Consider the following 26,975-nt stretch of genomic DNA (forward strand, 5'->3'; position numbering starts at 1 on the left):
ACCTGGGTTTGAACCAAAATGCAGTGATTGTTACTTGGTTAGTAGCAGTGGTCCCAGCACAGGTCACTCTGGGGTTCAGCTGCTTTGTGTGCAAACTAATAACCACTGTCCTGACCACCTCATGAGGCTCAAATTAGCTAAAGCCTGGAAGGTGCTTTGACAGCTGTAAGGCTCAGAGGGCAAAGGTGAATGCTGGGCCCACAGGTGCCGAACCGTAGATGTGGGGAACACTCGGGGCTCTGAAGCTGTTTGGTTTGTGGGTCAGAGGGAGTCACTTGCATGGTGCTCCCTGTGACATTCCGCATAATAGGAGTATCTGCCTGGGAAGCACTTTGGATTCCGTATGTGAGACACACGCAGGCCTGTGTGGTGCCGTAGTTTCGTGTGAGTGCCCTTCTGCAGCACAAGGGGAAAAGTGGCCTGGGTGGCCTTTGAGTCAGAGCCCTTAGAGCAGCACCAGGTCCAGGGACCCTTCCTCCAGGATACTTTGCTGCCCTGCTCACGGCCCCCACAAGGCTGCCCCTGCTGTCTTGCTTTTATCATCATACCAACAATGGAGCAATAAGTAGCATTTTCCGAAGTTTTCAGCCGCGGAGACAGGAGAGGAGGAAGCCTTCCCAACCAGGTCACAGGTCAGGGGTGTCAACTGCAGGGTTCTGTCTTCTGGATTACAGAGCCCCCACACTGTAAAGAGCTGAGGAGGGCAGGGAGGGTGTCAAGAGTCATAACAGACTGAACAGCACCATGTGGTGTCACCTGTCACGAGACTTCTTTGAATGTAGTAGCTATTTGGTAAACCTTGTGAAAGCAAAGAGTCCTGGCAGGAAGCCTGGAAACCCTGGGTCAGGTCCCAGCTCAGCTTCCTCCTGAGGAAAGTCACTTCACCTCTTCTGTTGTCCTTCCTCACTGCTCAGAATCAAGGCAACTTTCCATTGTCCTGCTGCTCCCAGCTCATGTTTCACTTCCTCAGAGAGGACGTTCGGGTCCCCAATCTGAAGTAGCCACCTCCTGGCCATGTCACATGGCCCAGTCTAATTCCCTCACTGCACTTACCACCTTCTGAAATTCTGCCTGAACTTCGTCTGCTCCATCGGGCCCCAGACCCCTCTGTGAGCTCCTGGAGAGTAGGGCCTCCCTCGTCCTGTTTCCTGCTGGCTCACCTGCACCTGGAATGTAGTGGGTGCTTGAGAAAGGTTGTGTTAGTGAAGGAATAACTTAATATGGGGGAAATGGCTGCATGTTTTTCAAATCGTGCTCCTAGGAGCTTCTGAGGCAGGAACAGGCTTCACAGGCCAGCCCTGAGTCCCCCACACCAACAGCTCAGAGTTCATCTGAGCTATGGCTTGGCTTCCAGGCAGGATTTCTTTTGAAGAAAGTGCCCTCCCACTAGTAACTAGGAAACTGTTGCATCAGAAGACTCATAGGCGCCTTTTCAACTCCAAGCTCAAATAACAGTAACTCACACTCGGCCCTCAAGGGAGACCAAAGGCAGTGTTTCAGACACCAGAAGTGGTTATCCCACAGATCATTTCTGCCTGGCTGTGGAATTCGTCATATGGTTTTTTTAACTGGTTTCATTTCCTGGGGTTTTGGTCAGGGTTAATAGAGAAAAGATTTTGCACACAGTGCTGCAATGAGGAGTACGTGGGAGACTCTGAAGCCCGTGGGAGCCCGTGTGAGGGAGGACACACTGACTCTCCGCCAAGTGGCTGAGCCACATGCTGATGACGAGAGCTGCCCACGCAGGGTGGCTGTGCCCGTCCTCCCTTGGGTGTGTTCCAAGGCAAACTGCCCAGAGATACCTCTTGCCCTGGACATGTCCACTCCGCATTGTGGTTCTTGAGTAACTGGCAGAGGATGGGAGTCCTTCTCTCCAAGTGATTTCTGAGGACAGCAGTGGGATGGCTCACCCTGACCCATATGTACAGCAGCCACATCAGCTCCATGTGAAATAGCTCCCATGTTGTCTCTTGTGTATATAGGTTCACAGACAGCAGTGCGATGGCTCCTATGGCCAGCGCTGTTCCCAGGATTTTGGCACAAAGTATATATTCACCACCACCATTACTAACCCCCAAGGGAGTTAGTACCCCAGTACGTTCAATGTATACTATACTATAGTTATCTGATATAGAATATTATTTATTATTTATAGAATATTCCACAGTCTATAAATAATCAGTAACAACATACTGTTATATTCCATAATAGTATACGCATGGGTGGAGGAGGAGGCCTGGCTCTCTCATTGGGTTGTTTCATTGGTTGCTTAAGGAGGAGGACTTTGGAGAGAAGTACAGAGAAGAGACATAAGGATTCTGAATCAAGGAGATCAGAATCCTTGTTATCTAATACCTTCGGACCTCTGACTTTGCTCTGTACGTGTCCCTGCTCTGGCTGACTCCTGTGGGTTCCTCGCTTCATAAAGTATATACTGACAAGTCAGCACACCGCAGAGCAGACAGAGTTGGGGCGGGGAGCATTAATACACACAAATTCACCACTTGCCTGCTGGAGCCTTGACTCTTCAGGCCTGAGAAACATGTAAAGTCTGGGTCCCTCTCCTCCAAGTACCCAGGTGCTGGGGAGATTAAACTCACTCTTGAGGAAAGCAGCTGAGTGCACACTGTGTGGCACTCACCACAGCCACAGTGGGAGCCCAGAGGCAGAAAGGAAACCCAGTGCCAGCCAAGGGCAGAGAGCCAAGTCCTGGGCCACGCTGTCCTGCCAAGGGTGTCAGCTCTCCCCTTCTTCCCTTGTGACGGCAGTGGGTTACATGATCTCGCTAAGTCTCTGTTTCGCATCCTATAAATGAAGGAAATGATCTGTAACTCCTTGCCTCATGTACAGATACCTGAATTAAGCCTGGAAAGCTCAACTTTGTAGAGGGCATGGAGCACCAAAATGTCTGCTGACAACAATGAACCGTTCGAAAAAGGGCTCGTAAGGAGAAGGGGCCCCGACAGGCAGTACCCGGTGTACAATTGTGTCTAAACACAGATCTCCCGTCAGTAATCAGAGGGTATGTGGTCTCCTGCTGGCCAGCCAAGCACCCTTTTCCCCCTTGGGTGCCTTTCCAGCACACAACTTTGGAGAGGAGTGCCACTATGTTTGAACAGCTTCTACCTCCCTGTGTCGCTGCCCCTGGATATGCACATGGCCTTTTTAAAGGATTAAGGAGCTTTACTGTAAAATGCCACAAATTTGAGGATTGAGGATGTTACAGAGGTTCAAGAAATGTTCAGAGAGATTGCTCTGCTGGTTCCCTAGCCCATTTTGAAGTAGTTCGCCAGTCCTCTCTGATGGTAGAGGGTGTGAGCCACAATGGTTCTCAGCTTGTCCTGACTTGTGGATTATTATTATTATTACTCCTTCTTCTTTCTTCTTTTCCTCATGTTTTCGAACACGTTTGTCAGCCAAACTTTTTTTTAAAGATTTTATTTATTTATTTTTGGAAGAGGGATAGGGAAGGAGAAAGAGATGAACAGAAAAATCCATTGGTTGCCTCTTGTACACAACCCAGACGTGTGTCCTGACCAGGAATTGAACCGACAGTCTTTCGCTTTGAGGGCCAACGCTCAGCCAGCAGAGGACCACATGGGTCAGGGCAGCCAGACTTTAATATAAATGGAAATTGTTTCTCCAGCTGAAAAAAATCAATCCAAGACCACATAAGTGACAGTGATTTCACTGTTCAATGTGCACTTTCTGTGTTATGGCATTTACATTTTTTAAATGGAATTCTGTGCTCACGGGCTTTATGAACGATAGATAAATGAGGCAGCGAGGACCCTGGGACATGCACTCTGCCTCCCTCCTCAGCCCACACTCCCACCCACTGAGATGCCACAGGCAGAGTCTTAACCCATGCCAAGCCCCTCTCCTCATGGGGCCCAGTGCCACCGCACAGGCTGCTGGCTCAGGAAGCCAGTGAAGCCTCCTGTTTTAGTTTTTGAGAGAAGCCCAGTTGGAGCAGAACAACTCCATTAATCAGGTGGGCCATTCAAGCACCCTCGGTGGTTGCTTCAAGCCTTGGGAAGTGGTGGAACCTTCCCTTCCTTAGCCACAGCTCCCTTCTCCTGCTTCAGATCATTGATATTTTTTAAAAGTCAGCTTTGGTCATTTACTAACATATTCTAGTGTGTTTAAAAGGCTCCAGAGAAAAGAACAAAGGATGGGAGGAGCGGTGGGAATTATCCACTTTCTGAAGTTTGGAACAGATTAAAAAGCAACAAGCTGGAGTTCTGGGGCCTGTGAAAGATCCTTGCCAGCTGCTCTGGTCATGGTCCTTTCACAGGTAGGCAGGGATGGGGAAGGGGTAGCTCAGTGACCTAGGGAGCTAGGGTACTTTGGATTTGAGAGAAGAGAACCAGGGGGAAGGTACCCTGTGGAAGTGCCATGTGATTCCACATTGTGGGGTGCTTTTGCACACACAGAGGCTTAGGGAAGCTAGGACTTCCAGAAGAAACAAATTTCTCTGTGGGGAGAGAGGGAGAGTCAAGAAGTTAGAACTGGATATGCTGGGAGAGAATGAAATACTCAGAAGGCAGTTAACACTCTCTTGACCGCACTGGGCAGGAAGCTAAGGGCTTCTCACTCCTCCAGTGCCAAGCAAGTACTAACACATGGGTCTTGTAAGTTCTTGACGGGTTCTGAGACTTTAAGCAAAATGCCTCATAATGAAATCAGTTTTACCATAGGCTAATTATTATAAACAAGAGTTACCAGAAGGAGGAAAAAAATGACCAAACAGAAAAGGATGAAGAAACAAGAATTCAAAAAAAAAATGAGGACAGGCTTAGGAACCTTCAGGACATCTTTAAACGCTCCAACATCCGAATTATAGGGGTACCAGAAGGGGAACAGGAACAGCCACAAATGGAACACTTATTTGAACAAATAATAAAGGAGAACTTCCCCTATCTGGTAAAGGAAATAGACTTCCAGGAAATCCAGGAAGCTCAGAGAGTCCCAAAGAAGTTGCACCCAAGAAGGAACACACCAAGGCACATCGTAATTACATTAGCCAACATTAAAATGAAGGAGAGAATCCAAGAAGCAGCAAGAGATAAGGGGACAGTCACCTACAAAGGACTTCCCATCAGACTGTCAGCGGATTTCTCAAAAGAGACCTTACAGGCCAGAAGGGGCTGGAAAGAAGTATCCCAAGTCATAAAATCCAAAGACCTAAAACCAAAATTGCTCTATCCAGCAAAACTTTCATTTAGAATGGAAGGGCAGGTAAAGTGCTTCTCAGATAAGATCAAATTCAAGGAGTTCATCATCACCAAGCCCTTATTATATGAAATGTTAAAGGGACTTATCGAAGAAAAAGAAGTTAAAGAAACATGAACAGTGAAAGGACAACAAACTCACAGTTATTAACAACCACACCTAAAACAAAAGCAAACTAAAAGGACAGCTAGATCAGGAGTGGAACCATAGAAATGAAGATCACATGGAGGATTAGCAACAGGGGAGTGGGAGGAGGAGAAGGGGGGAGAAGGTACAGAAAATAAGTAGCATAGACAGTAGATAGAAAATAGATGGGGGGGCAAGAATAGCAGGGGAAATACAGAATCTAAAGAACTTGAGACACATGGTCATAAACTAAAGGGGGGGTAATGGTGGGGACGGGGGATAGGGTGGAGGGGAATGAAGGAGGGAATAGAACAACTGTAATGGCATAATCAATAAAAAAATTAAAAAAGAATAACAAGGCATCCTTTTAGAGCTCTTTGTGCCTCCAAAGTACCATAAACTCACTAGCTCCTGATGTCCTGGTGTTGGTGGCCTTGGTTACAACTGGAGGCAGTGGCATCTCGGAGATCATGACTGTTGGCAGCCTGTGAATCTGCAGTTCCCACAAACCCAGAGCACTGGGCTGAGAACCAGGGATAGGGGTTTGAATCACAGCTCTGATCAGCCTGGCTCCATGAGAATAGAGAAATTACATTTACCTTCTGGGTCTCTCTGGCTACCACATGGGAGTGGACCATTTTCAAAAGTTCCTTCTCTTCCCTTAAGTCCTGGACAGCTTCCCAGACCTTGGGAACAATGGGTCGTGATGCTCATGCCGGTGTTGTAATTGGTACATAATTAGGGAGCCAATGTGGGCAGCATCTAGAATGTTCTGATGCCAAGATGTTTCTATAATGCCCTCCCTCTATAACTCATGGAACTAAAGTTGCTCCTTTTTAAGAAAGAATTAGGGTGGCAGTGCAGGGTTATTGGTTAGTTGACAATATCTCCTTGCCCAGAAGCACTGGGCTGAGAACCAGGGATAGGGGTTTGAGTCGCAGCTCTGATCAGCCTGGCTCCATGAGAATAGAGAAATGACATCTTTCAAAAGACAAGTATCTGTGTGTTTGGCTCCCCTGCAGGGAGAAGATTCTAACACTTTCCAAGGGGGCTCTTAAGTCCCTGGAAAACGTGTTTGCACTGACCTGGGATCAAGAAACATGGTTTATTTATCAGGGAGCTTAGCAGCTTCCAAACACTCTTCAATAAATTGCATCACCTCCTGGACCTAAGACCTAACAGATTTACATCCAAGTCCCAAAGTGAAAATTGGAGTTTAAATTTGGATGCGTGAGTGTTCTCTAGCTCACTCTCGTGCCCACACGCATGGCTCTGTGGTCCCCATGCTGCGGTGGAAAGCAAGCTGAACCAGAGGTCCACATACCCAGCACCCGGCTCCCAGTCCCTGCTCTGCCCCTGCTGTCATCCCTGGGCCTGCACCCATGACCTGGCCCTTCTCTTGGGAGTTGATAGTCTCAGCCTCATTTGCACCTACGCGAAAAGGAGCCTGAGCCTTTTCACGGGGGTGCAGGGCTGTCATAAACCCCTTTGGGCATCTGCTAAGACCTGTGGAGCCCCAGCAGGTAAATGGTAACACTTTTCGTACAGTTTCAGGAGCCCCTAAGTTGCAAGTCCTTCAAAGGAATGGTATTTTCAGGCCTGTTGCTAAGCCATGGCGTCCTGCTCCAGAGGCAAGACAGACGCTATTTTGAAAGCAAATGAGAAATTTTATAAACCCTCCTCTGTGGAAAAGGACATGAGTCTTTGTATCATTTAGGCGTTATTCTTTTCATTTCCTGCTGCGTGGAAGGAGTGTCTGTGCTTTTTGATTCCCAGCAAGCAGGCTGTGAATGTGCTTCAGCACAAAGTAATGTGCAGCACAATGAAGGCTTCTGCGGGGTAAGGGAGGTTCTGTCCACCCAGAGCGCCTCTCCAGCCTGGCCGGTCACTGCCATTATCCCCTTGATGGGGCCTGCTGCTGGTGGTGTGATGGGCGTGGGGAAAGCTGCACGGTCAGTCAGCCCTTACTGGCCTTCACAGTCACTTGCCAGGGGTCCTTGCCCTCTTATGTTCAAGATGACCCATCCAAAGTCACACAGCCAGTAAGGATGACAGTTTTCTCCCCATGCGTGTTCACTCCCAGCTCATTCCTCTTCCCCTCTCCTCATCTTCCTCTTCCCCTCATGGGATGTTGGAGGGAGAAAAGCTCCCTCCCGCCTACACTCAGGATGATGCATCAACCACCCCACGAGGACCTCTTCCCCAAAGCTCATGGGTGTTCTCTAAGTGCTCCAGCCGGCAACATTGCCCAAGCAGCCTCTTAGAAATTGTCACATCAAGCAAATTGTTGCTGTGGCTGTGGACCTGGTGAAGGGTGCTCTGAGGAGTTTGTGCTCAGCTGGGATCTTGCCCTGGGGGATGGGGCAGTGTGTCTGGGCTCCTGTATCTGAGGATCTGGGTTCCCAGTGTCAGGTTCAGTGGTGAGTCCTGTTGAGTCTGAGAGCTGGGATCCTTGTTGATTTGGGGCCTGTGGTGCCTCCCACATCCTCTAGACTGCTTTGAGGAGCCATGTCTTGGGCCCCTTTCTTTCTCACATGTACACAAACAATAGTGATAGCACACCCTGGCACCTTAGAACAGATGGCCTGTGGGCTCCAGCTCTAACCTGACTCCTGAATCCAAGCTTGGGGACCCCTTGGACCCTGAGTGTCTCCTGCATTGGCCTGGCTAACTGGGGAACTGTGTGTGTTTGGAGCTTTTCCCTCCACTCTCAGGGTCATGGTCACCCAGTCTGTTGTTTCTGCAAGGCACTGGCTTGCAGATGTTGGCAGGGTGACAGGGAAGACCTGCTTCAGAAGCTTCCATCCTAATTCTGCACCAGAGGGTGGACAGGGTGTCGCTGGCTGGCCGCCTCCTCTGGGCCTGTGTGTAACTGGTGGCCGTTCGGCCCTGCAGTAGTCACGGGACTCAGACTCCGAGGTCCAGGTGCAGCTTCCAAAGACACAGCCCCACTTTCCTGGCTGAGCATGGAGTCTGGAAAACTGCTGTCCCCGTTTTTAATCCAAACCCATTCTGAATCCAAACATGCTGGAGCTGCCTTGGGAGGAAAGTGGAAGCTGGGACCAGTCCTAGTACCCTGGTGTTCCCTGGGCCGTAGCCGAGGGCACAGAGCAGCGCTCAGCTGTGCCAGAAGCCTTCTGGGCAGAGTGGTTCTCATCAAGGACTAGTAGCTGGGCAGTAATCAGAGAAGCCTGATGCAAGGACAGATCCTGGCAGGTAGCCCAGCCTCCCGAATTGGCCTGGCAAGAGCCAATCTGGGACATTCCCTGGAGGCAGGTGGCAGGAGCCAGGCAGGATGTAGCCACTTGGCCCTGCGCCAGGGCAGGCTCTCCCAGTGCAGCACCGGGGGTGGGAAGGGTGCATCAGTGTTTCGGACAGACCATGCAACCCCTGAGTAAGTTTCCTCACCTGTGACATGGGGACCCTAAGAACGCCTACCTCTTAGTTATTGTGAGGGCTACTGTAATAATTACATCATTATTAGTCTCATTGTTATTCTCATCATTTATGCAAATAGCCAGTGAGCTAAAGCCTGGAGAGGACAAGAATAGCTATCCACATGCCAGCATGCAGGGGCCCCTGCCATTCCCCGTACCCACTTGCCCAGGGCAGATGCCATACTCAAGGAATGAGCTGGGCTGTGGAAGGCAGTTCAGCAGGTCCTCAATAAGTTAAACAGAGTTACCATGTGACCTGGCAATTCCCCTTCTCAGTATTACCCAAAGGAATTGAAAACATGTATCCAAATAAAAATTTGGACATGAATGTTCACAGCAGCCCTATTCACAGCAGCCAAAAGGTGAAAACACCGTACATGACCATCAACAGAAGAATGCATAAGCAGACCCACACAGTGAGTATTATTCAGCTGTAAAAAGGAATGCAGCACTGATGAGTGACAGAATATGAATGAGCTTAGAAAACATTATACTAAGTGAGGAAAGCCAAACGTAGAAAACCACATATTATATGACTCCATTAACATTAAATATTCAGAGCAGGTGAATCCACACAGAAGATTAGTAGTTTGCAGGAACTGGTGGGGGGGGGAGAGTACAAGGTTTCCATTTGGGGTGATGAAAAAGTTCTGATACTAGATAGTAGCAATGGCTGTACAACATTGTGAATGTAGCACATGTAAATGTGCTACCAAATTGTGCATTTTATGATAGTTACAATGATAAATTTTAGGTATGTGCATTTTACCACAATAAGAAAAGAAAAAGAGTGGGGCAAGGCTGCAGCCAGGTGAGAGTCTACAGAAGTTGAACCATCTATTAAATGAAGGACTTCTCGGATGATCTGGGAGGTCACTTGCCATTCTAAAAATATTCTGTGGGTCACCCTGGCTGGAGTGGCTCAGGTGGTTGGAGCATCATCCCATAAACTGAAAGGTCACAGGTTTGATTCCTGGTCAGGGCACATTACCTAGGTTGCTGGTTTGACTCCTGGTTGGGGCACATACAAGTGACAACCAATCGATGTTTCTCTCTCACATTGATGTTTCTCTCTCCCTTCCTTCCCCTCTCTCTAAAATCAATAAGCAAAGTATGTTCTTGAGTGAGGATGAAAAATAAAGTAATAAAAATAAATATAAAATATCTTGTGGGTCTATGATACAAATGCCTGCAGCTCTTTCCCCCACCCCACCCCCACCCTCCAGCTCATCTCGACCAGGGACAAGGGCAGGTGACAATAAGCAACTGAAGAATAAAAAAACTGGTACCTGCATGTTGGTCTCAGCTAGAGCTGAGTTTCTTTGCAATCAAGTGAGGAAGGCTTAGCACACCCCTTTAACCAGAGAAGCTATACTTTATCTGTTTCATATAATAAAGTTCTACATGCAGATTTATTTGAAAGAATGTACTGGTAGAACATCACTTTCTTGTACAGATAAATAAACTGAGGCTCAGAGAGGGGCAGTGACTTGCCCAAGGTGCTGGCAAGTAGAGAGCAACACCCTGAATCAGATCCCCTGGGCCTCTGCCTGTCTGTAAGGCCCCCTGAGCACTGTGCCATGTCTGCTGGTGGACTTCCTCAGCGCCACTTTGGCAATTCCTCCTTCCTTGGGAATCATGGGAAGGGAAAACGACCCTCAGTGCTGGTCCCTCTTCTGGGTTCTAGGAGCATACACTCTCCCCAACAAAAGCCCTCATGCCAAGTGCCAGCCTTCCCTCAGGAAGACGAGCAGGCCACTCCGCCTGGACAGGGCCTTGCATACGCATCTCCAGGTGGGTGATGAGAAGAGCAGCTCTTCCTTGGTGGAAATCGTAGGCCCATTCAAGACAATCAGGGAACCATGATACAGATCCATCTCTAACTGTGGGAAAAATTATACACTTTATTCTTCTCTATAATTATGCTGGTTCTAGCAGGAACAGGAAGTATATTAGGCAATGCATTCTTTTTTAAAGATGTTTTTGAGACCCAGTTTGTCAAAATTAAAACACTATGCTCTTGCTACTGGTTGGGCAGCCATGTGCCCAGCCACAACTTCAGTATAATGGAAGGAGGGGTGAACAGCTTTTGGTAGTGCATCAGCAGTCTTAGCTACCTTATCAATCAAACTTAAGTTTTGATGTAACTCCCATCTCTAGAAAAATGGAGAGCATCTCTACCTACAGATCACAGTTAAGGCTGATAGGTTTAAAGTAATCCATGGAATTGAGTTGTATCAGGTGTACCAGCCTCCAGTGTCTGCCCACTTCCATGGGTTTGGGGAGCCCGACCCTTAGATGCCTGCCTTACCTGCTCATCTGCTGTGTGTTGTGCTGCCTAGTCCCTGCTTGGAAACTTCTAATAAAAGTCAGAATTTCACCCAGCCAACCCCAGCAGAAGAAAGGCACCCAGGCTCAGCAGGGAGAGTAGATGGGGAAGGAAAGGTTCTGATTTACTGGAAATGAAGAAAAATAAGCAGTTTGTTAAGTTAGGAGCTGTATACACCTCTGTCGACTGCCCTGCACAGTTCCAGGGCAGCTGTGCACACCCACACAGACTGTTTGCTGCACAATTCCAGGGACAGCCATTCACAGGGACTCTGATATGTGCAGCACCCACTGCAGTTTGTCTCATCCCATGTGCCACCCTCTGCTGGACCCCAACACCCTGGGCCCTGGGGCCTTTCTGCTCCTGCTGCTCCTCACCTTATAAATCCCTAGCTCACCCCAAAGGGGTCTGCATCTTCCATCCTTGCTAGGTGGGGCTTCTCAGGAGGCGTCTCAGTGCTCCTTGAACCAACCCTGGACAGAGAAATCAACTCAAGATGGAAATGACTTCTCTCTTCAAATCCTACTAAAAGTCAGATCCATGAAGCCTTGACAAGGACATTCACAATTCCAGCACTTAATTCCTGGGTCCAGCACTTATTCTGGGTACAAATAAAATAGAGGTGAAAGCACCTGCCTCACTGAGTCATTGAGACCGTCAAATGAGAGGCCTGGTGCCTAAAAGGGTCCTACACTATTTGCTGGCTGAAGCAGGGTGCTGGGGTGTCCAACTGCTGACCAGAGAGTCTGGAAGAGACACTGGGACCAGAGGTGGCTTCTCGGGGCCCTAAAACACATTCTCTCCATGACTAGAAAATTGTAGACTTCTGGAACAGAGGCAGAATGACCTGTCTCCCTTGGATCCAGTGTCTGTTTATTCAATGAGCTGCTTTCAGATCCAGCACATGCACACACTCCATCTCTCACAGCTCTGCAGCCTGTGATGCTGGGCGTCTGCAGGAGGAGCAGGAGGAGGAGGCCACTTGTGTTTCTCAGCACTGAGATCCCATGGGGGTAGCCTTAGGGGCTCCTGGTTCTCCCAGCCTCTGCTGGAGCATCTTTATGGGCTGGAGCAAGGGTGAGGGAAAGGGGCTCAGAGAAGGGGCACGTGCGTGTTCATTGCCAATGCCTGTCAAAGCCGCCCCTCCTGGGTGGTTTCTTTGGAGGTCTGCCTCCTTTCAGGAGCACTTGATTGTGCCCCTGTTCCCATTCCTGCCTCATTCCATTTACTTCCAAAAAGATTTTCTACTCTGATGCATCATGGACATAAGTCTGTGCTTCTCACCTGTGGCTGGAATTGAAAGACTAAGGAAATGAGAGGGCAAGGCAGAGAGCGCAAAGAAAACTCTGTGGAGAAAAAGACAAGAGGAGCTCCCTGAGCTGACCTGTGCAGACTTCCTTGGAAGCCCTGTTGGTGGACTGGCTGACGCCTGTGCAAAAGCAGCTACACAGAACTGTCCTCCACATCTGCATAGGTTCAGGCCATAGAATTATAACGTTTGCTTCTTTCCTATTCATCACCTTTGACTTGGGTGTCCTGGGGACTGTGTAAGAAGTATTTGCATGACTCTTACAGGATGCAGGTTCTTTCCCATAGCTCATAGTGCATGTGCTCATCCGTTCATTCATTCACTCAACACCCGACACCCACACGCTGAAACTGTGCTGGATGTTCAGGGTACAGAACTGAGGTCATATTTTAGCAAATGATGTAGTTAAGGCAAATGTCATAGGCTTAATTAATTGGGGGGAGGTGTTGGTGACCCTCAGTGAGTGTAAGACCAGGAAGAGGGTTGGAGAAACCTTCAGTGCATAGAGAGGGATGTGGCAGAAAGAGTCAAAGGCTTGAAGAATACTGACTATCTTTGACAAGCAGTATAACGGTGGTGAAGAGCCAGGATTGAACATCCAAACCAGGATACTTTTTAAATGCAAAGGGACACTACAATAATCACACAAAAACAATAGATTTAAGCTGGGATTGTCCTAGAGAAACTGGCATTGTGGGCAAACTGGAACACATGGTCCCCTGAGAAGAGCCCACTTTGAAGCCAGACTGTCTGACTCCGAATCCCACCCTGGCTTACTAACAGTGTTGCCTCAGCAAGCTTCGTAAACTGTCTCCCTTCCTTCATCTGCAGCATGGGGGTGATGGCCATGCCTACTCATGGTTATTGTGAGGATTAAAAGAGGTAATACAGTGCTTAAAACCATACCTGACGTATGGCACATGATCAGCATTAACTATTGTTATTGTCAGGCACATGTTGAAACACACAGCCTTGGATGATGCAGAGGTAGTCAGAAATCACTATGCCAGCTCTAAGTCCTGGAAGGGAGCTGCATCTGTACCCAGTCCAGCAAGGGAGATAGACTTATTCCAGTTTTATATGTGGCAGAAACTGAGTCCAAAGTCTCAGGGCAAGTTACAAACAGAAGTGGGAATGGAACCCACTTTAGGTACAATGCCATTCCTCCTTAAGTCAAAGTGGGGGAAAGGAGTAGGGAAGGGTGATATCTGATACCATCTGGGCTTCACAACCTCATTAGCCCAGCTTTGATGACAAAGGCCCTGAGATGCAGCCCCAGGGAGTCCAACCCACCCACCCACCCACCCACGGGCTCCCAGGCTGCAGCCCTGCCTTTGAGAACCTCCTTCCATCCCCTCTACTTCTTTTATAGTGCCTTGCTGTGTTGAGAACTGAGATAAGCTGCTCAATGTTTACTCTAACTCTTGCATTTCCCCTCTCCCTTTTTAATTTTTCTTTTTCAGTAGGAATACATGTGTTAATAATATGAGTAACAAAACTAGAGAACATACATTCTTTCAATTCACATGGCACATTCACTGAAAGAAACTATTTTCAGAACCATGAAACAAGTCTCAACAAATTTCAAGGGGCTGAAATCATATAGAGCATAGTCTTCAGCTACTATAGAATCAAGCTGGAAATCAACAAGAAAAAGACAACTGAAACATTTCTAAAATGTTTGAAAATCAAGCAATTCACATATAATCTTAGATCAAAAAATAAATTCAATGGAAATTACAAAATACTTTGAAAAAATAGTGAAAATACAAGAAATCAAAATGTTCAGAAAGCACCCTGGCTGGTATAGCTCAGTGGATTGAGCATGGGCCTGTGAAGCAAAGGGTCACTGTTTGGTTCCCAGTCAGGGCACATGCCTGGGTTGCAGGCCAGGTCTCCAGTAGGGGACACATGAAAGGCAACCACACATTAATGTTTCTCTTCCACTCTTTCTCCTTCCCTTCTCTCTAAAAATAAATAAAATATTATTTTAAAATGTTTTTTAAAAAATATGTTCAGAAAGCAGCCAAAGCAGTACTCAGAGGGAAATACGTAGCCTTAAGAGGCCTATATTCATTTTGAAAGATTGTCAAATTGTACATGTAAGATCTCTGCACTTTACTGTATATTTATCAAATTTTAATTTTACAAGGCTATAGGAAGCCTTGTAAATTTTTCCAAGAAAAATAGGAAATTATCTGATTAAATTAACACTAAAATACAAATGAGTGATAACATTCAGCTGTGTCTACCTTTCAAGAAAGATTTATCTAACTAAAATTATTTTTGTCACACTTTCATCAAAATGCTATTAAAAACTGGAAAATTTTAGGTGATCAGTATAGGAGAATTTATAAGCCTTTCAAATGGACGTTGGGCCAACCTATTGATCTATATTAGGAGGTTATACAAAAGTTGCATTTGGGGGACACTTTGAGTGAAACAGAGTTCAGAAATTAAGATGTTGATGGATGAAAAAGGAAGAGTAGACTAGGAGAAATAATGTTCAAATATATATTTTTAAAATACTTTATTTTTTATTTTTAGACAGAGGGAAACAGAGGGAGAAAGAGACAGAGAAACATCAGTGTGTAGTTGCCTTTCACACTCCCCTCACTGGGGACCTGGCCCGCAATCCAGAGATGTGTCCTCACTTGGAATCAAACCAGTGACCCTTTCGTTCACAGGCTGGTGCTCAATCCACTGAACCACACCAGCCAGGGCCAAATATAGTTTTATAGGTGCAGACTTTATAGGTGAGTAGAAACCTAGGGAGCTCTTTACTGGTATCAACTGTGCTGCTTCCAGGATAAGCCTTGAAAAGATCCCTTCACTGTCAGTTGCCTTTCCCTCCCAATGTGTAATCCCAAATTTATTTCCCTATAATTCTACAGAGAATATAATTTTCTATAATTCTTACCCTGCCTCCCTCTACCACTGGTTATTTGATAGGTTCTCATGATTTTGAAGATCACCTAAATATTAACCTTAGATGATCTAAGGTTAAATATTATTAATATTTGTATCCTTCTCTTTTAAAATGGCTTTCCTGTTTGAACCAACCTACTTTGTTAAAGTAAGGTCTGGTAGATTCTTCATGGTCACCTGGGGACAGGGTCTCTTGTGACCATCTAGCAAGTGGAGTCCACTAGCAGGAGGCTGGGCTTAGGTGCAGAGGCCTTGAGACTGTGTCCCCAGCTATCTGATACATGGCCTCAGACTTATGCATTCTATAGGGTTACCCACACACGGTCCTTCATTCAAAAAGCTCTCAAAGAGTTGATTGTAATAATCCCTTTATCCTTGTGCGATACTAAGGCCATACAATTACGGTGCACATAGTTCTTGCAAATTCTGCATCTCATTTGATCCCCACAACCACCCAACAATAGATACAAAGCCAGACCAGCATCAGCTCCTTTATACTGAGGAAGCTAAGGTCTGAGAGGTCACATCACTTGCCCAGGGTCACAGTGCTGCAGGTGACAGGTGGTATTCACAGCCAGATATTCTAACTTGCTTCCCAGTACCGTTATATTTGTTCACTGATACTTGTCATAAGCACTGACAGAATCCTCATTTCATGGGTCAGGCTGCAATTTAAAACAAAGACCCAGGAAAAGCATAGCAAAGGGTGATACCCATGAACAGGCAGAACTTCCCAAGACTCTGTACATGTGTAAGTGCAAAGAATAAGGAAGAGCCAAACCACCTGTTTAAAGTTATGAGTGGAGCCCTGGCTAATCTACATAATGCACATTAGCACTTGCAAATGAAGTGAAAAATAGAGTCATGGACTTAGGAAAACATAGGTCAGGTCATAAAGACTAAGAATTCTTAGTTTGGAATTTTTTTTAATTTTTTTATTGATTATGCTGTTACAGTTGTTCTATTCCCCCCTTCATTCCCCTCCACCCTACCCCCCATCCCCACCATTACCCCCCCTTTAGTTTATGACCATGTGTCTCAAGTCCTTTAGATTCTATATTTCCCATGCTATTCTTGCCCCCCCATCTATTTTCTATCTACTGTCTATGCTACTTATTTTCTGTACCTTCTCCCCCCCATCTCCTCCTCCCACTCCCCTGTTGCTAACCCTCCTTGAGATCTTCATTTCTATGTTTCCACTCCTGATCTAGCTGTCCTTTTAGTTTGCTTTTGTTTTAGCTGTGGTTCTTAATAACTGTGAGTTTGTTGTCCTTTCACTGTTCATGTTTCTTTAACTTCTTTTTCTTAGATAAGTCCCTTTAACATTTCATATAATAAGGGCTTGGTGATGATGAACTCCTTGAATTTGACCTTATCTGAGAAGTACTTTATCTGTCCTTCCATTCTAAATGAAAGTTTTGCTGGATAGAGCAATCTTGGTTGTAGGTCTTTGGGTTTCATGACTTGGAATACCTCTTTCCAGCCCCTTCTTGCCTGTAAGGTCTCTTTTGAGAAATCTGCTGACAGTCTGATGGGGACTCCTTTGTAGGTGACTGTCCCCTTAGCTCTTGCTGCTTCTAGGATTCACTCCTTCATTTTAATCTTGGCTAATGTAATGATGATGTGCCTTGGTGTGTTCCTTCTTGGGTCCAACTTCTTTGGGTCTCTCTGAGCTTCCTGGATTTCCTGGAAGTCTATTTCCTTTGCCAGATTGGGGAAATTCTCCTTTATTATTTGTTCAAATAAGTTTTTCACTGGTGGCTGTTCCTGTTCCCCTTCTGGTACCCCTATAATTCGGATGTTGTAATGTTTAAAGATGTCCTGGAGGTTCCTAAGACTCTCCTCATTTCTTTGAATTCTTGCTTGTTGACTCTTTTCTGTTTGGCCATTATTTGCTTTCTTCTGGTCCACTCCATTGATTTGAGTCCCAGTTTCCTTTTCATTGCTATTGGTGTCCTGTGCAATTCCATTCATTTCACTTAGTTTCGCCTTCATATATTTGTCCAATTTGTGGCTGTAATCAACCAGTTCTGTGAGGATCCTGATGACCAGTGTTTTAAACTGTGCGTCTGAGAGTTTTGCTATTTCTTCATCGCTTAGATCTATGGGCTCTGGGGCTTTGAGAACTTGTGACATTTTTGGTCTGTTCTGGCCCTTTAAGTGTGAGAAGTGGCGCCTTGGACTCCCAGGCCGCTGGGTTGTAACGCTGTATGTGGGGGCATGGTCAGAGCGGGGAAATGGCGGGGCCCCTCTACTGCCACTTGCGCGGGCCCCGGTCCTACCGCCCACTCCCTCGCCTGTCCGCCCACGCACAAATGGGCGACCACAGTCAACACGCAGCACCGCTTCCCCGCTGTCTCCTCCGCGGTCGCTCGCCTGGTGGCTTGCTCGGTCGCTCACTAGGTCCAACCCTGCGCCTGGATTCTGTGCATCTGGATTCCGTGCCTGAGTCCGTCTGACCGAGTCCTCCTGTGCAACCCCTCACCAGCTGCTGGTTTCGCCCCTTACCGGTCAGGCTGAAGAATTTGTTGTTAACGGACTTCCGAAAAGTTCAATTTTCCGTGTTCTGCCTATGTTTTCTATTGCTAATATTTAGTTGTCTCTAAACTTGGTTGTGTGAGAAGGCATGGCACATCCACCTATGCCTCCATCTTGGCAGAAGTCCTCTTAGTTTGGAATTTTAATTCAAGTTCCACCTGCAGCACCATCCACATGATGCTGTAGTTTGAAATCAAACCCTAAGTTTGGGATAAAAGATTTGCCTGCATTCATTTACCTGCACAACAAACACAATGATATAAAAGAAAAAGCCCATGGTTACCCAGAGGCCCATCTCACTATTTAGCACCAGCAGCCCCCAGAACCCAGGCCTGGAAGTCGAGGAAATGGGGGACCAGGGAAAAAAGTATGGTTCCCTCCAGCATGTTCCCCCAAGTAGTTTGGTATATTTGTGGTGACAGCTACCGTGGTCCTTCTGGCCCAGCATCCTTCCAGGGTCCAAACACAATGTCCCTGCCACCTCCTGTTCCCGGGACTGGGGTCTCTGCCCAGAAAAGATTCGCTCTTTTCTTGGCTTCAACCAAAGGCCGCCAAGCTGAAAGGAATTGCGAGAAGCCAAAACTGGAACTGTGCTGGAAAAAGTAAAACATCTGTGCCCACTCTGCTCATGACCGTCCACTCTGAGACTCGGTTTCCTTTTCTGTAAAAAGGGTAATCATCCCATCCTGGGATATTTCAAGTACTAAATTAATTAATGCATATAGCTCAGTGCCTAGTTATATTTAGTAAATAATAATAATAATAATAATTACTTTTTTTCTTTTTTTAAATTTCATTTTATTTACTTATTTTTCAAGTACAGTTTTTGTCTATTTTTCCCATCCCAGCCTCCCCCGCCCCTTGCTCCCCACCTCCCTCCCATTTCCACCCCCCTTAGTCCTCGTCCCTGTGTCCTTCCTATTTGTTCCTCCAAATCCCTCCCCCTTTTTCCCCTTAACTTCCCTTCCTTCTCCCCTCTGGTCACTATCCCCTTGTTCTCTATTTCAGTGTCTTTGTTTTTTTTTTTTTCTGCTTGCTTGTTTGTTTTGTTGTTTAGCTTCCTGTTAAAGGTAAGATCACATGGTATTTGTCTTTCAGCACCTGGCCTAGTTCACTCAGCATAATGCTTTCCAGTTCCATCCATGTTGTTGCAAAAGGTAGTAGCTCCTTCTTTCTCTCTGCAGCATAGAATTCCACTGTGTATATGTACCACAATTTTTTGATCCATTCATTTACAGATGGGCACCTAGGTTGCTTCCAACTCTTGGCTATTGTAAATTGTGCTGCTATGAACATTGTGGTGCATAGGTTCTTTGGTATTGATGTTTTAGGATTCTTAGGATATAATCCCAGCAGTGGAATTGCTGGGTCAAAAGGCAGGTCGATTTTTATTTTTCTGAGAAAATTCCACACTGTTTTCCATAATTGTTGCACCAGTCTGCAATCCCACCAACAGTGGACTAAGGACCCCTTTTCCCCACAACCTCTCCAACATTTGTTGTTTGTTGCTTTGTTTATTATAGCCATCCTGACTGGTGTAAAGTGGTATCTCATTGTGGTTTTAATTTGCATCTCTCTGATAGCTAACAATATTGAGTATCTCTTCATGTGTCTCTGAATGTTCTATATGTCCTCCTTGGAGAATTGTTTGTTCAAGTCCTTTTCCCATTTTTTAATTGGGTTGGGTGTCTTCTTAGAGTGGAGTCGTGTAAGTTCTTTGTATATTTTGGAGATTAAACCTTTCTCTGAGGTATCATTGGCAAATATGTTTTCCCATACAGTTGGTTGTCTTGCTAATTTAATACTGTTTTCTTTCACCACGCAGAAGCTTTTTATTTTGATGAGTCCCATTTGTTTATTCTTTCCTTTATATTCCTTGCTCTAGGGGACATATCAGTAAAAAAGTTGCTGTATGAAATATCTGAGATTTTCTTGCCAATGTTCTCCTTTAGGACTTTAACGGTGTCACGACTTACATTTAAGTTTTTTATCCACCTTGAATTTATTTTGGTGTATGGTGTAAGTCTGTGCTCAAGTTTCATTTTTTTGCACATAGCTGTCCATTTCTCCCAACACCATTTGTTGAAGAGGCTATCTTTACTCCATTTTATGTTACTGCCCCCTTTGTCGAATATTAATTGACTGTAGAGAGTTGGGTTGATTTCTGGGCTCTCTGTTCTGTTCCATTGGTCTATGTGCCTGTTTTGATGCCAGTACCAGGCTGTTTTGATTACAGTGGCCTTGTAATACAGTTTGATATCAGGTATTGTGATCCCCCCTACTTTGTTCTTCTTTCTCAAAAGAACAGCTGCTATTCGGGCTCATTTATGGTTCCATATAAATTTTTGAATTGATTGTTCTATGTCTGTGAAATATGCCATTGGTACTTTAATAGGTATTGCATTGAATCTGTCTATTGCTTTGGGTAGTGTGGACATTTTGATGATGTTAATTCTTCCAATCCATGAACAAGGTATATGTTTCCATTTGTTTGTGTCTTCCTTGATTTCTTTCTTCAGGGCTGTGTAGTTTTCTGCAGACAGGTTTTTTACCTCCTTAGTTAGGTTTATTCCCAGATATTTTATTTTTCTTTTTGCTATATCGAATGGGATTTTTTCCTTGATTCCTGCTTCTGCTGATTCACTGTTGGTATACAAAAATGCCTTTGATTTCTAGATATTGACTTTGTAACCAGCTGTTTTGCCAAATTCATTAATTAGTTCGAGCAGTTTTTGGGTAGAGTCTATAGGATTTTCCATGTACACTATCATGTCATCTGCAAACAGTGACAGTTTTGCTTCCTCCTTTCCTATTTGGATGCCTTTTATTTCCTTTTCTTGCCTGATCACTGTGGCTAAAACTTCCAATACTATATTGAATAGAAGTGGTGAAAGTGGACAACCTTGTCTTGTTCCTGATCTTAGTGGAAAAGCTTTTAGTTTTTTCCCATTGAGTATGATATTGGCTGTAGGTCTCTCATATATGGCCTTTATTATTTTGAGAAATGCTCCCTGTATTCCCACTTTGCTGAGTGTTTTTATCATAAATGGGTGTTGTACCTTATCGAAAGCTTTTTCCGCATCTATTGATATGATCGTGTGATTTTTGTCTTTGCTTTTGTTTATGTGATGTATTACATTTACTGATTTGCGAATATTGAACCATCCTTGCAACCCTGGGATGAATCCCACTTGGTCATGGTGTATGATTTTTTTGATATATTGTTGGATGCGATTTGCCAATATTTTGTTGAGGATTTTAGCATCTATGTTCATCAGCGATATTGGCCTGAAGTTTTCTTTCTTTCTTGTGTCTCTATCTGGTTTTGGGATTAAGATGATGCTGGCTTCATAAAAAGAATTTGGGAGTTTCCATCCTTCTGGATTTTTTGGAATAGTCTGTGGAGAATAGGGGTTAGCTCTTCCTTAAATGCTTTGTAGAATTCTCCTGTGAACCCATCTGGTCCAGAGCTTTTGTGTGATAGGAGTTTTTTTATTACTGCTTCAATTTCTTTTGCTGTTAGAGGTGTGTTTAGATTTTCTGCTTCTTTTTCACTGAGTTTCGGAAGATTGTATTTTTCTAGAAATGTGTCCATTTCCCCTAGGTTTTCAAATTTCTTGGCATACAGTTCTTCATAGTAATTTCTTACAATCCCTTCTATTTCTGTGGTATCAGTTGTAATCTCTCCTCTTTCATTTCTGATTGTGTTTCTTTGTGTCCTCTCTCTTCTTTTCTTGATGAGCCTACTTAAAGGTTTGTCTATTTTGTTTATCTTCTCAAAGAACCAACTCCTGGATTCATTGATCCTTAAAATTGTGCTTTTAGTTTCTATGTCATTTAATTCTACCAGGAATAGATCAGAGGGGTGGCATTAAATAAGAGGGAGATGAGGATGAAGAAGAACAAGGCGGGCTGCATGGGGGAAGGAACCACAAGTGCAGGACTGCAACCAGGTTCCATTGAGCCCAAATCACACACTAACTCACTTAGACTGTGGTCTCCTTTCCAGCTGCTATTAGCCATCATGCAGCAGGGCCTCTTGTTGGCCAAGAACCCAAAGGGGGAAACTGACACTCTCAACTGAAAGGGTGGGGTGGGAAAGGGGTGATGTCTGGTTTTGTCTTTGTTTTAGAATCACCGGTCTCCCCAGGAGCCTACTCACCCTACCCTGAGACGGGGTGTTCTCATTTCAGGGAACAGAAAGTCAGGGCACCCCTAACCTGTGCTCTTGCTTGTGGGAGAAGACAGAGAAAACGAGGCTTGTGAGATCCCAGGAGTGGAGCACGTGGGAAAGGGGAAGAGTCACAACCACCTGTGGTGCTCAAGATTGCCCCAGACCCTGAACCTGACTTTCCAGTCTTTCTGCAGCCCAGGCCCCTGGGCCCCACCACTCCTCCAGACCTTTGTGCCACTGCTCCCTCTGCTGCAGCAGCCCTCCCTCCTCATCTTCCTGTCCTCAAAGATCAGATTAAATGCTCCTGTCAGCCCCTCCACCCCCAGTCCCAACCTGGCGGAATCAATGCCCCTTCCTCTGGGCTAGCATGGTTGCTGTGAGCTCTGTGAAGACTAACTCCAGTGGCTCTGAGTATACTCCTGGCACAGCATGGGGACTCAGTACGTGTTTGTTGAATGAGTGAAGGATGAGGCTGGCCCAGGAGCCAACAGTGTCTTGTATTTCTGTGCAGTGTGTCAGTCAGTTCCCAGGCACTCCCTGCCTGGCCCCCCACCTGCCCCTGGACACCCATCCCTGTGAAAGGACTCAGCTCTGCCCCCACCCAGTGCCCAGCATAGTCCACTCTGCTCTTGGACACTCAACCCTTGCAGAGCCACGCCCTGCTCACCAATACATCTGGCCAGCCACCTGGGCTCTTTTTCCATGTCCCTCATCTCTGCACTTGGAGACTCATTTTGTTCACTTGGGGGAGGGGGCAGTAGAAGAGACAATGATGCCCAAGTCTCACAACCCATGAGTCTCCATTGTCTGGCCCTGATGAAAGTCCCCCAAATCCATCACTTCACCATCAAGGCATTTGCAGTTGCTTTTCTGAGATGTTCTACAGTGCAGGCCCTGACTGTGCCATTAGCAGCCCCCCAGCCTGCTGGCTGCCCTGAATCCCAGCTTTGTTCTACAGTCAGAGCCTTGGCCTAGAGAGGCGGGCGCCCTGAGGCTGCATTCCTGAGCTGTCTGGGAACTCTTTGGAACTGTCCTAAATGTGGTGCTCCATCCCCACCCCACTCAGTGACGTCTGCTCAGATACAGAGGAGGATTACATCAGGGTTGTGGACTTTCAGAACCAGAAGGGGCTTTGGAGAACACTGATTCAAAGTGTGGTCCCGAGACCTCCAGCATCAGCAGCATTTGGGAACAGGGTGAGCAACCATCCCAGTGTGCCCAGAATTATCCAGTTTAGCACTGAATGTATCTTATTCAGAGAAGTCCCTCACTCGGCCAATCAGAGGGTTGGTCACCCTGCCTAGGGGTCACTTCTCTAAGGTACCCCCACAAACTTAATGAACCTGAAAATCCTGGGGGTGGGGCTGAGTAATCTGTGTTTTAACAAGTTCTCCAGGTCATTCTTCTTTTTCGCTATCTAAAAACTTTCTTTGTATTAAAAACTTATTTGTTTTTAAAAGCATTAATGAAAGAAAAACAGAAAAGGTGTGGAGCAGAAGATACACATACCCCTTCGTAGTGCTCAGTGGGAAGGTGGCATTTTGGTTCTCTGTTTAGTGTTTTTATAAATGAAAAAAAAGCTAGTCAAAGGTCCCCCAAGCCCACGGCTGTTCTATTACCCACACCGCACCAAGAACAAGAACAGAGAGGACAAGAGAAAGAGTGGGGCCTCAGAGAGATTAGGTAACTTGGCCAAGGTCACACTGTTGGGAAATGACAGGCTAGTTTTCAGATCCAAGTGTCTGGCTCCAAGCTGGAACTGAGATTTCTTCAGGGCACCTGCCAGCACAGGACCCTATATGTAGTGGGGTGCAGTGGGGAAAGAGTGCTGAGCAGTGAGGATAGGAAACTGCTCTCAGCCATTAGATTGTGACTTCAGAGAGTTCACTTAAATATGTTTATCTTAACTCAGACATGAGTTTACTTCCTCATTCCTTCTGCAGAAGGTTGGATTAGAGTATGCCCAAAGGTTTCCCTTGCCCTGACCTTCTGTGATTCTATCTTCTCTACCACTAATGACTCGGATTTTGCCATTACTAATATGTTTCTTTTTGAAAAACCTTGCCTTGTGCCCGAACCCCTTTTATAAAATACAGTTTTCCTTTAGAGGGTCCTGACCCCTTGGTTTGCAGGTCTAGAGAATGTTCTGTGGCATGAGTCCAGTGTGCCCTGGTTGGTAGTGGAGGCAGGCAAATGGAGGACAGAATGCAGATGGGAGAGACCGGCCCCAAACAAACTGTCCATTTACTAATGGCCCACAGCGGCCCAGAGGCACCCCTGTCAGCCCCTCCTGCAGAATGGCCATGTAATACTTCCATTCTGGTCACCTAGCTGACCCCATCTATCACCACTTTTTTAAACTTTTTTATAGACTTCCTTTTCTTTCTCCTTTTGCATTTTTTCCACCAGCCTGTGTCCAGACTAAATTGGAGAAAAATGGATTTTCCCCTTTTTTAACAAGAAAACTAAAAGTCTTAAATTACCTCTGCAAATAGAAGTGCCAAATAAGACTGCCACCTTTTCTTTTCTCTCTTCCTCTCTCCCTGTCCCAGGAGCCTGTGAGCTGGAAATAAAAGTCAGAGCAGTGGCTCAGGAGGAAAAAAATCAGGACTTAGCCCAGCACCAGCCAAGGAGAGGAACAGGGTGGCAGGAGGGACCAAATGGAGGTGGGGAATGATGCAGAAGAGATGGGAATGAGTCAGACCAATGCCTCACTGCTGATTCTAGAGTAAAAGAGGTCCCCTAAAGGGAGCTACTCCTCTGTGAGTGAGTGTGTGTGCAGGCACTGGGGCAGGGAGCCCCAGAAGAGGACACCACACAGGCTGTTGCTCAGACTTACAGAGAAGCAAACAGGACCCTGGGCACAGTGAACCTTCTCCACCTTTGTCGTCAGCTGATATCACAGTTCCCAGAGAGTCCATCAGAGGGCATCAGGATAAGGAAAGGAAGCCTAAGGCACAGACTAGGAATTTTAGGGCTAGAGTTCTGGGTTTGGATCCCTGCTACATGTAATATTAATAGCTAACATTTATTGAGCACTTACTATGGGCCACAGATATGCTAAATACCTCTCATAGATTATCCCACTTAATCTTCAAAACAACCCTACAATGTAGGTATCATTGTTATCCCATTGCAGATGAGGACACTGAGGAATAGGACTTGTCCCAAGTCTCACATATCTTCTGACAGATCTGGGTTCGATCTCGGGGAGTCAGACTCCAGAGCTCTTGGACTTCATTTAGCCAGACCACTAAGTCTGCCAACCTGCTTCCTTATTTGGAAAGTTGAGGTACAGGGGGAGGTGGGCTGGGGTGGGTAATTGTCAAAGTCCTTTCCAACACAGACACTGTGATTTGGGGCTCCTGCCTCACCCGTGCATGCAGAGGTCCTGTGGAAATGATGCGGAGTACAGGATTCTGATGCAAAGCAGGCATGGGCCATGGTGTGTGTGTGTATGCGTAAGACAAGTAAATTCATGTCCTACAAATGTGATGACATGGAGGAGAGAATACGAACACCACAAGACCAGTGCACAGCCTTTAGGAAGACTTGCAGGTTAGACCTGAGTCAAAAGGACAAAACCAAGATCTTGAAAGTTCTACCCAACTCACTTCCATGTATTTGCATTTCCCTGCTCTTTGCTCCCAGTTTCACACTCATAGCCTCAGACTCCCTTAGCTAGATGGGCACCTTGCCAAGGAGCTTTGGCAAGGGCAAGGAGGTTCTCCGTGGATCCCCAACCCAGTACGTGTGTCTTTTTTGCAGGTCCAGTAACCATGGCCCATTACAAGGCTGAGCAGGATGACTGGCTGATGGTCTACCTGAAGTATTTGCTGTTTATGTTCAACTTCTTCTTCTGGGTAAGTGAATTCTGCACACACATACCACTACCCAGCACCAAATGAGTCAAGCTGCCTTTATTTCTTGTCAGGCACCACTCTGGGGGTGATTTATTATGAATCAAAGACCAAAAATTTGCCATGGGCAAATTTTGCCTACTTTAAAGCAAACATGTACATTTACTGCTGAGGGGGAAAAAAGAATCTGGCCTGCAGGTTGACAGGGGTCAGGAAAGGGTACACAAACACAAGAATGAGCTTCATGCTCCTGCTAGCTGGACAAATGGTCCAGCTCTTTCTTTCCTGTTAACTTGTTGCACTTGTGCCTTGTGGGAAACGTGACTGCCTGAAGTAATTGCCTGTTTCCCACTGAAGCCAATTTGCCTTTCATGGCTCACAGTCTCAGGTCTGGGCAGAGAGAAGAAAGTCCTGGGTGTTGGAGCTGCCTCTGTGTGAAATGGGAGTGGTCTCTACAGGGTCTTCCCTCAGAAAACCTGACAGGTGAGGTCTTCCAGGGTGGAGTCTGTCCACTTAAGGCAATTATCAGGATAATTGGAAGCAGACTATAATTAGTTCCAAAAAATAGTCACACATGGGAATATGTATATTTTGTGTTATCCTCACTAAATTTGGAGAGGCAGGGTACTCAGAGCACAGGCTTTGCGGTCAGCCAGACCTAGGCTGCACTGTTATTAATGCTGTGGCCTGGGGCATGCCACTGAAGTTGCCTGTCTGCCTCCCCAGCTGCAAAACAGGGATCTACACTCTTGGGGTTTGTTAAAACCAAGACAAAGGACCCAAAATGGAGTCACTTATGCCAGGCCCCACATCTCCAAGCTTAGACTTCGCTTAATTACAGTTTTGGCTCCCCAAGAAATGGAATCTTACACCAGGCAGTTGGGGATCCCCTGACCAGCCACAGTGAGGTCACCTGCCTGATGGACCCCTGTCACCTTCTAAAGGAAAATGACTGCAATGACCAACCCGCTTTTCTGCCTGGTATAACTTCCTCATTTCGGTTCCCTCCTGCCTTTAAAAGTCTTCCATGTTGTAGTCT

General features: G+C 46.1%; 1 protein-coding gene across 14 annotated transcripts in view; it reads left to right on the forward strand.

Annotated features, from left to right (window-relative positions):
• The window catches only part of TSPAN11 (tetraspanin 11), a 67,129-nt gene that overhangs the window by 1,580 nt on the left and 38,574 nt on the right, over nucleotides 1-26,975 (forward strand). For 9 of the 14 annotated variants that reach the window (XM_037133939.2, XM_037133943.2, XM_053662300.1 and 6 more), the window contains exons 1-2: nucleotides 23,250-23,272; nucleotides 25,845-25,939. In XM_037133939.2, coding sequence (XP_036989834.2) covers nucleotides 25,856-25,939 — 84 coding nt within the window. In that variant the 5' untranslated portion in view covers nucleotides 23,250-23,272; nucleotides 25,845-25,855. Of the gene's footprint in view, nucleotides 1-10,485; nucleotides 10,593-23,249; nucleotides 23,273-25,844; nucleotides 25,940-26,975 lie in introns of those variants that run through there. The other 5 variants (XM_053662319.1, XM_053662320.1, XM_053662302.1 and 2 more) reach the window with 3 other exon arrangements.

Source organism: Artibeus jamaicensis, unplaced genomic scaffold (assembly GCF_021234435.1).
Source record: "Artibeus jamaicensis isolate MK-2021 breed Jamaican fruit bat unplaced genomic scaffold, CSHL_Jam_final contig_1028, whole genome shotgun sequence".
NCBI lineage: Eukaryota > Metazoa > Chordata > Mammalia > Chiroptera > Phyllostomidae > Artibeus > Artibeus jamaicensis.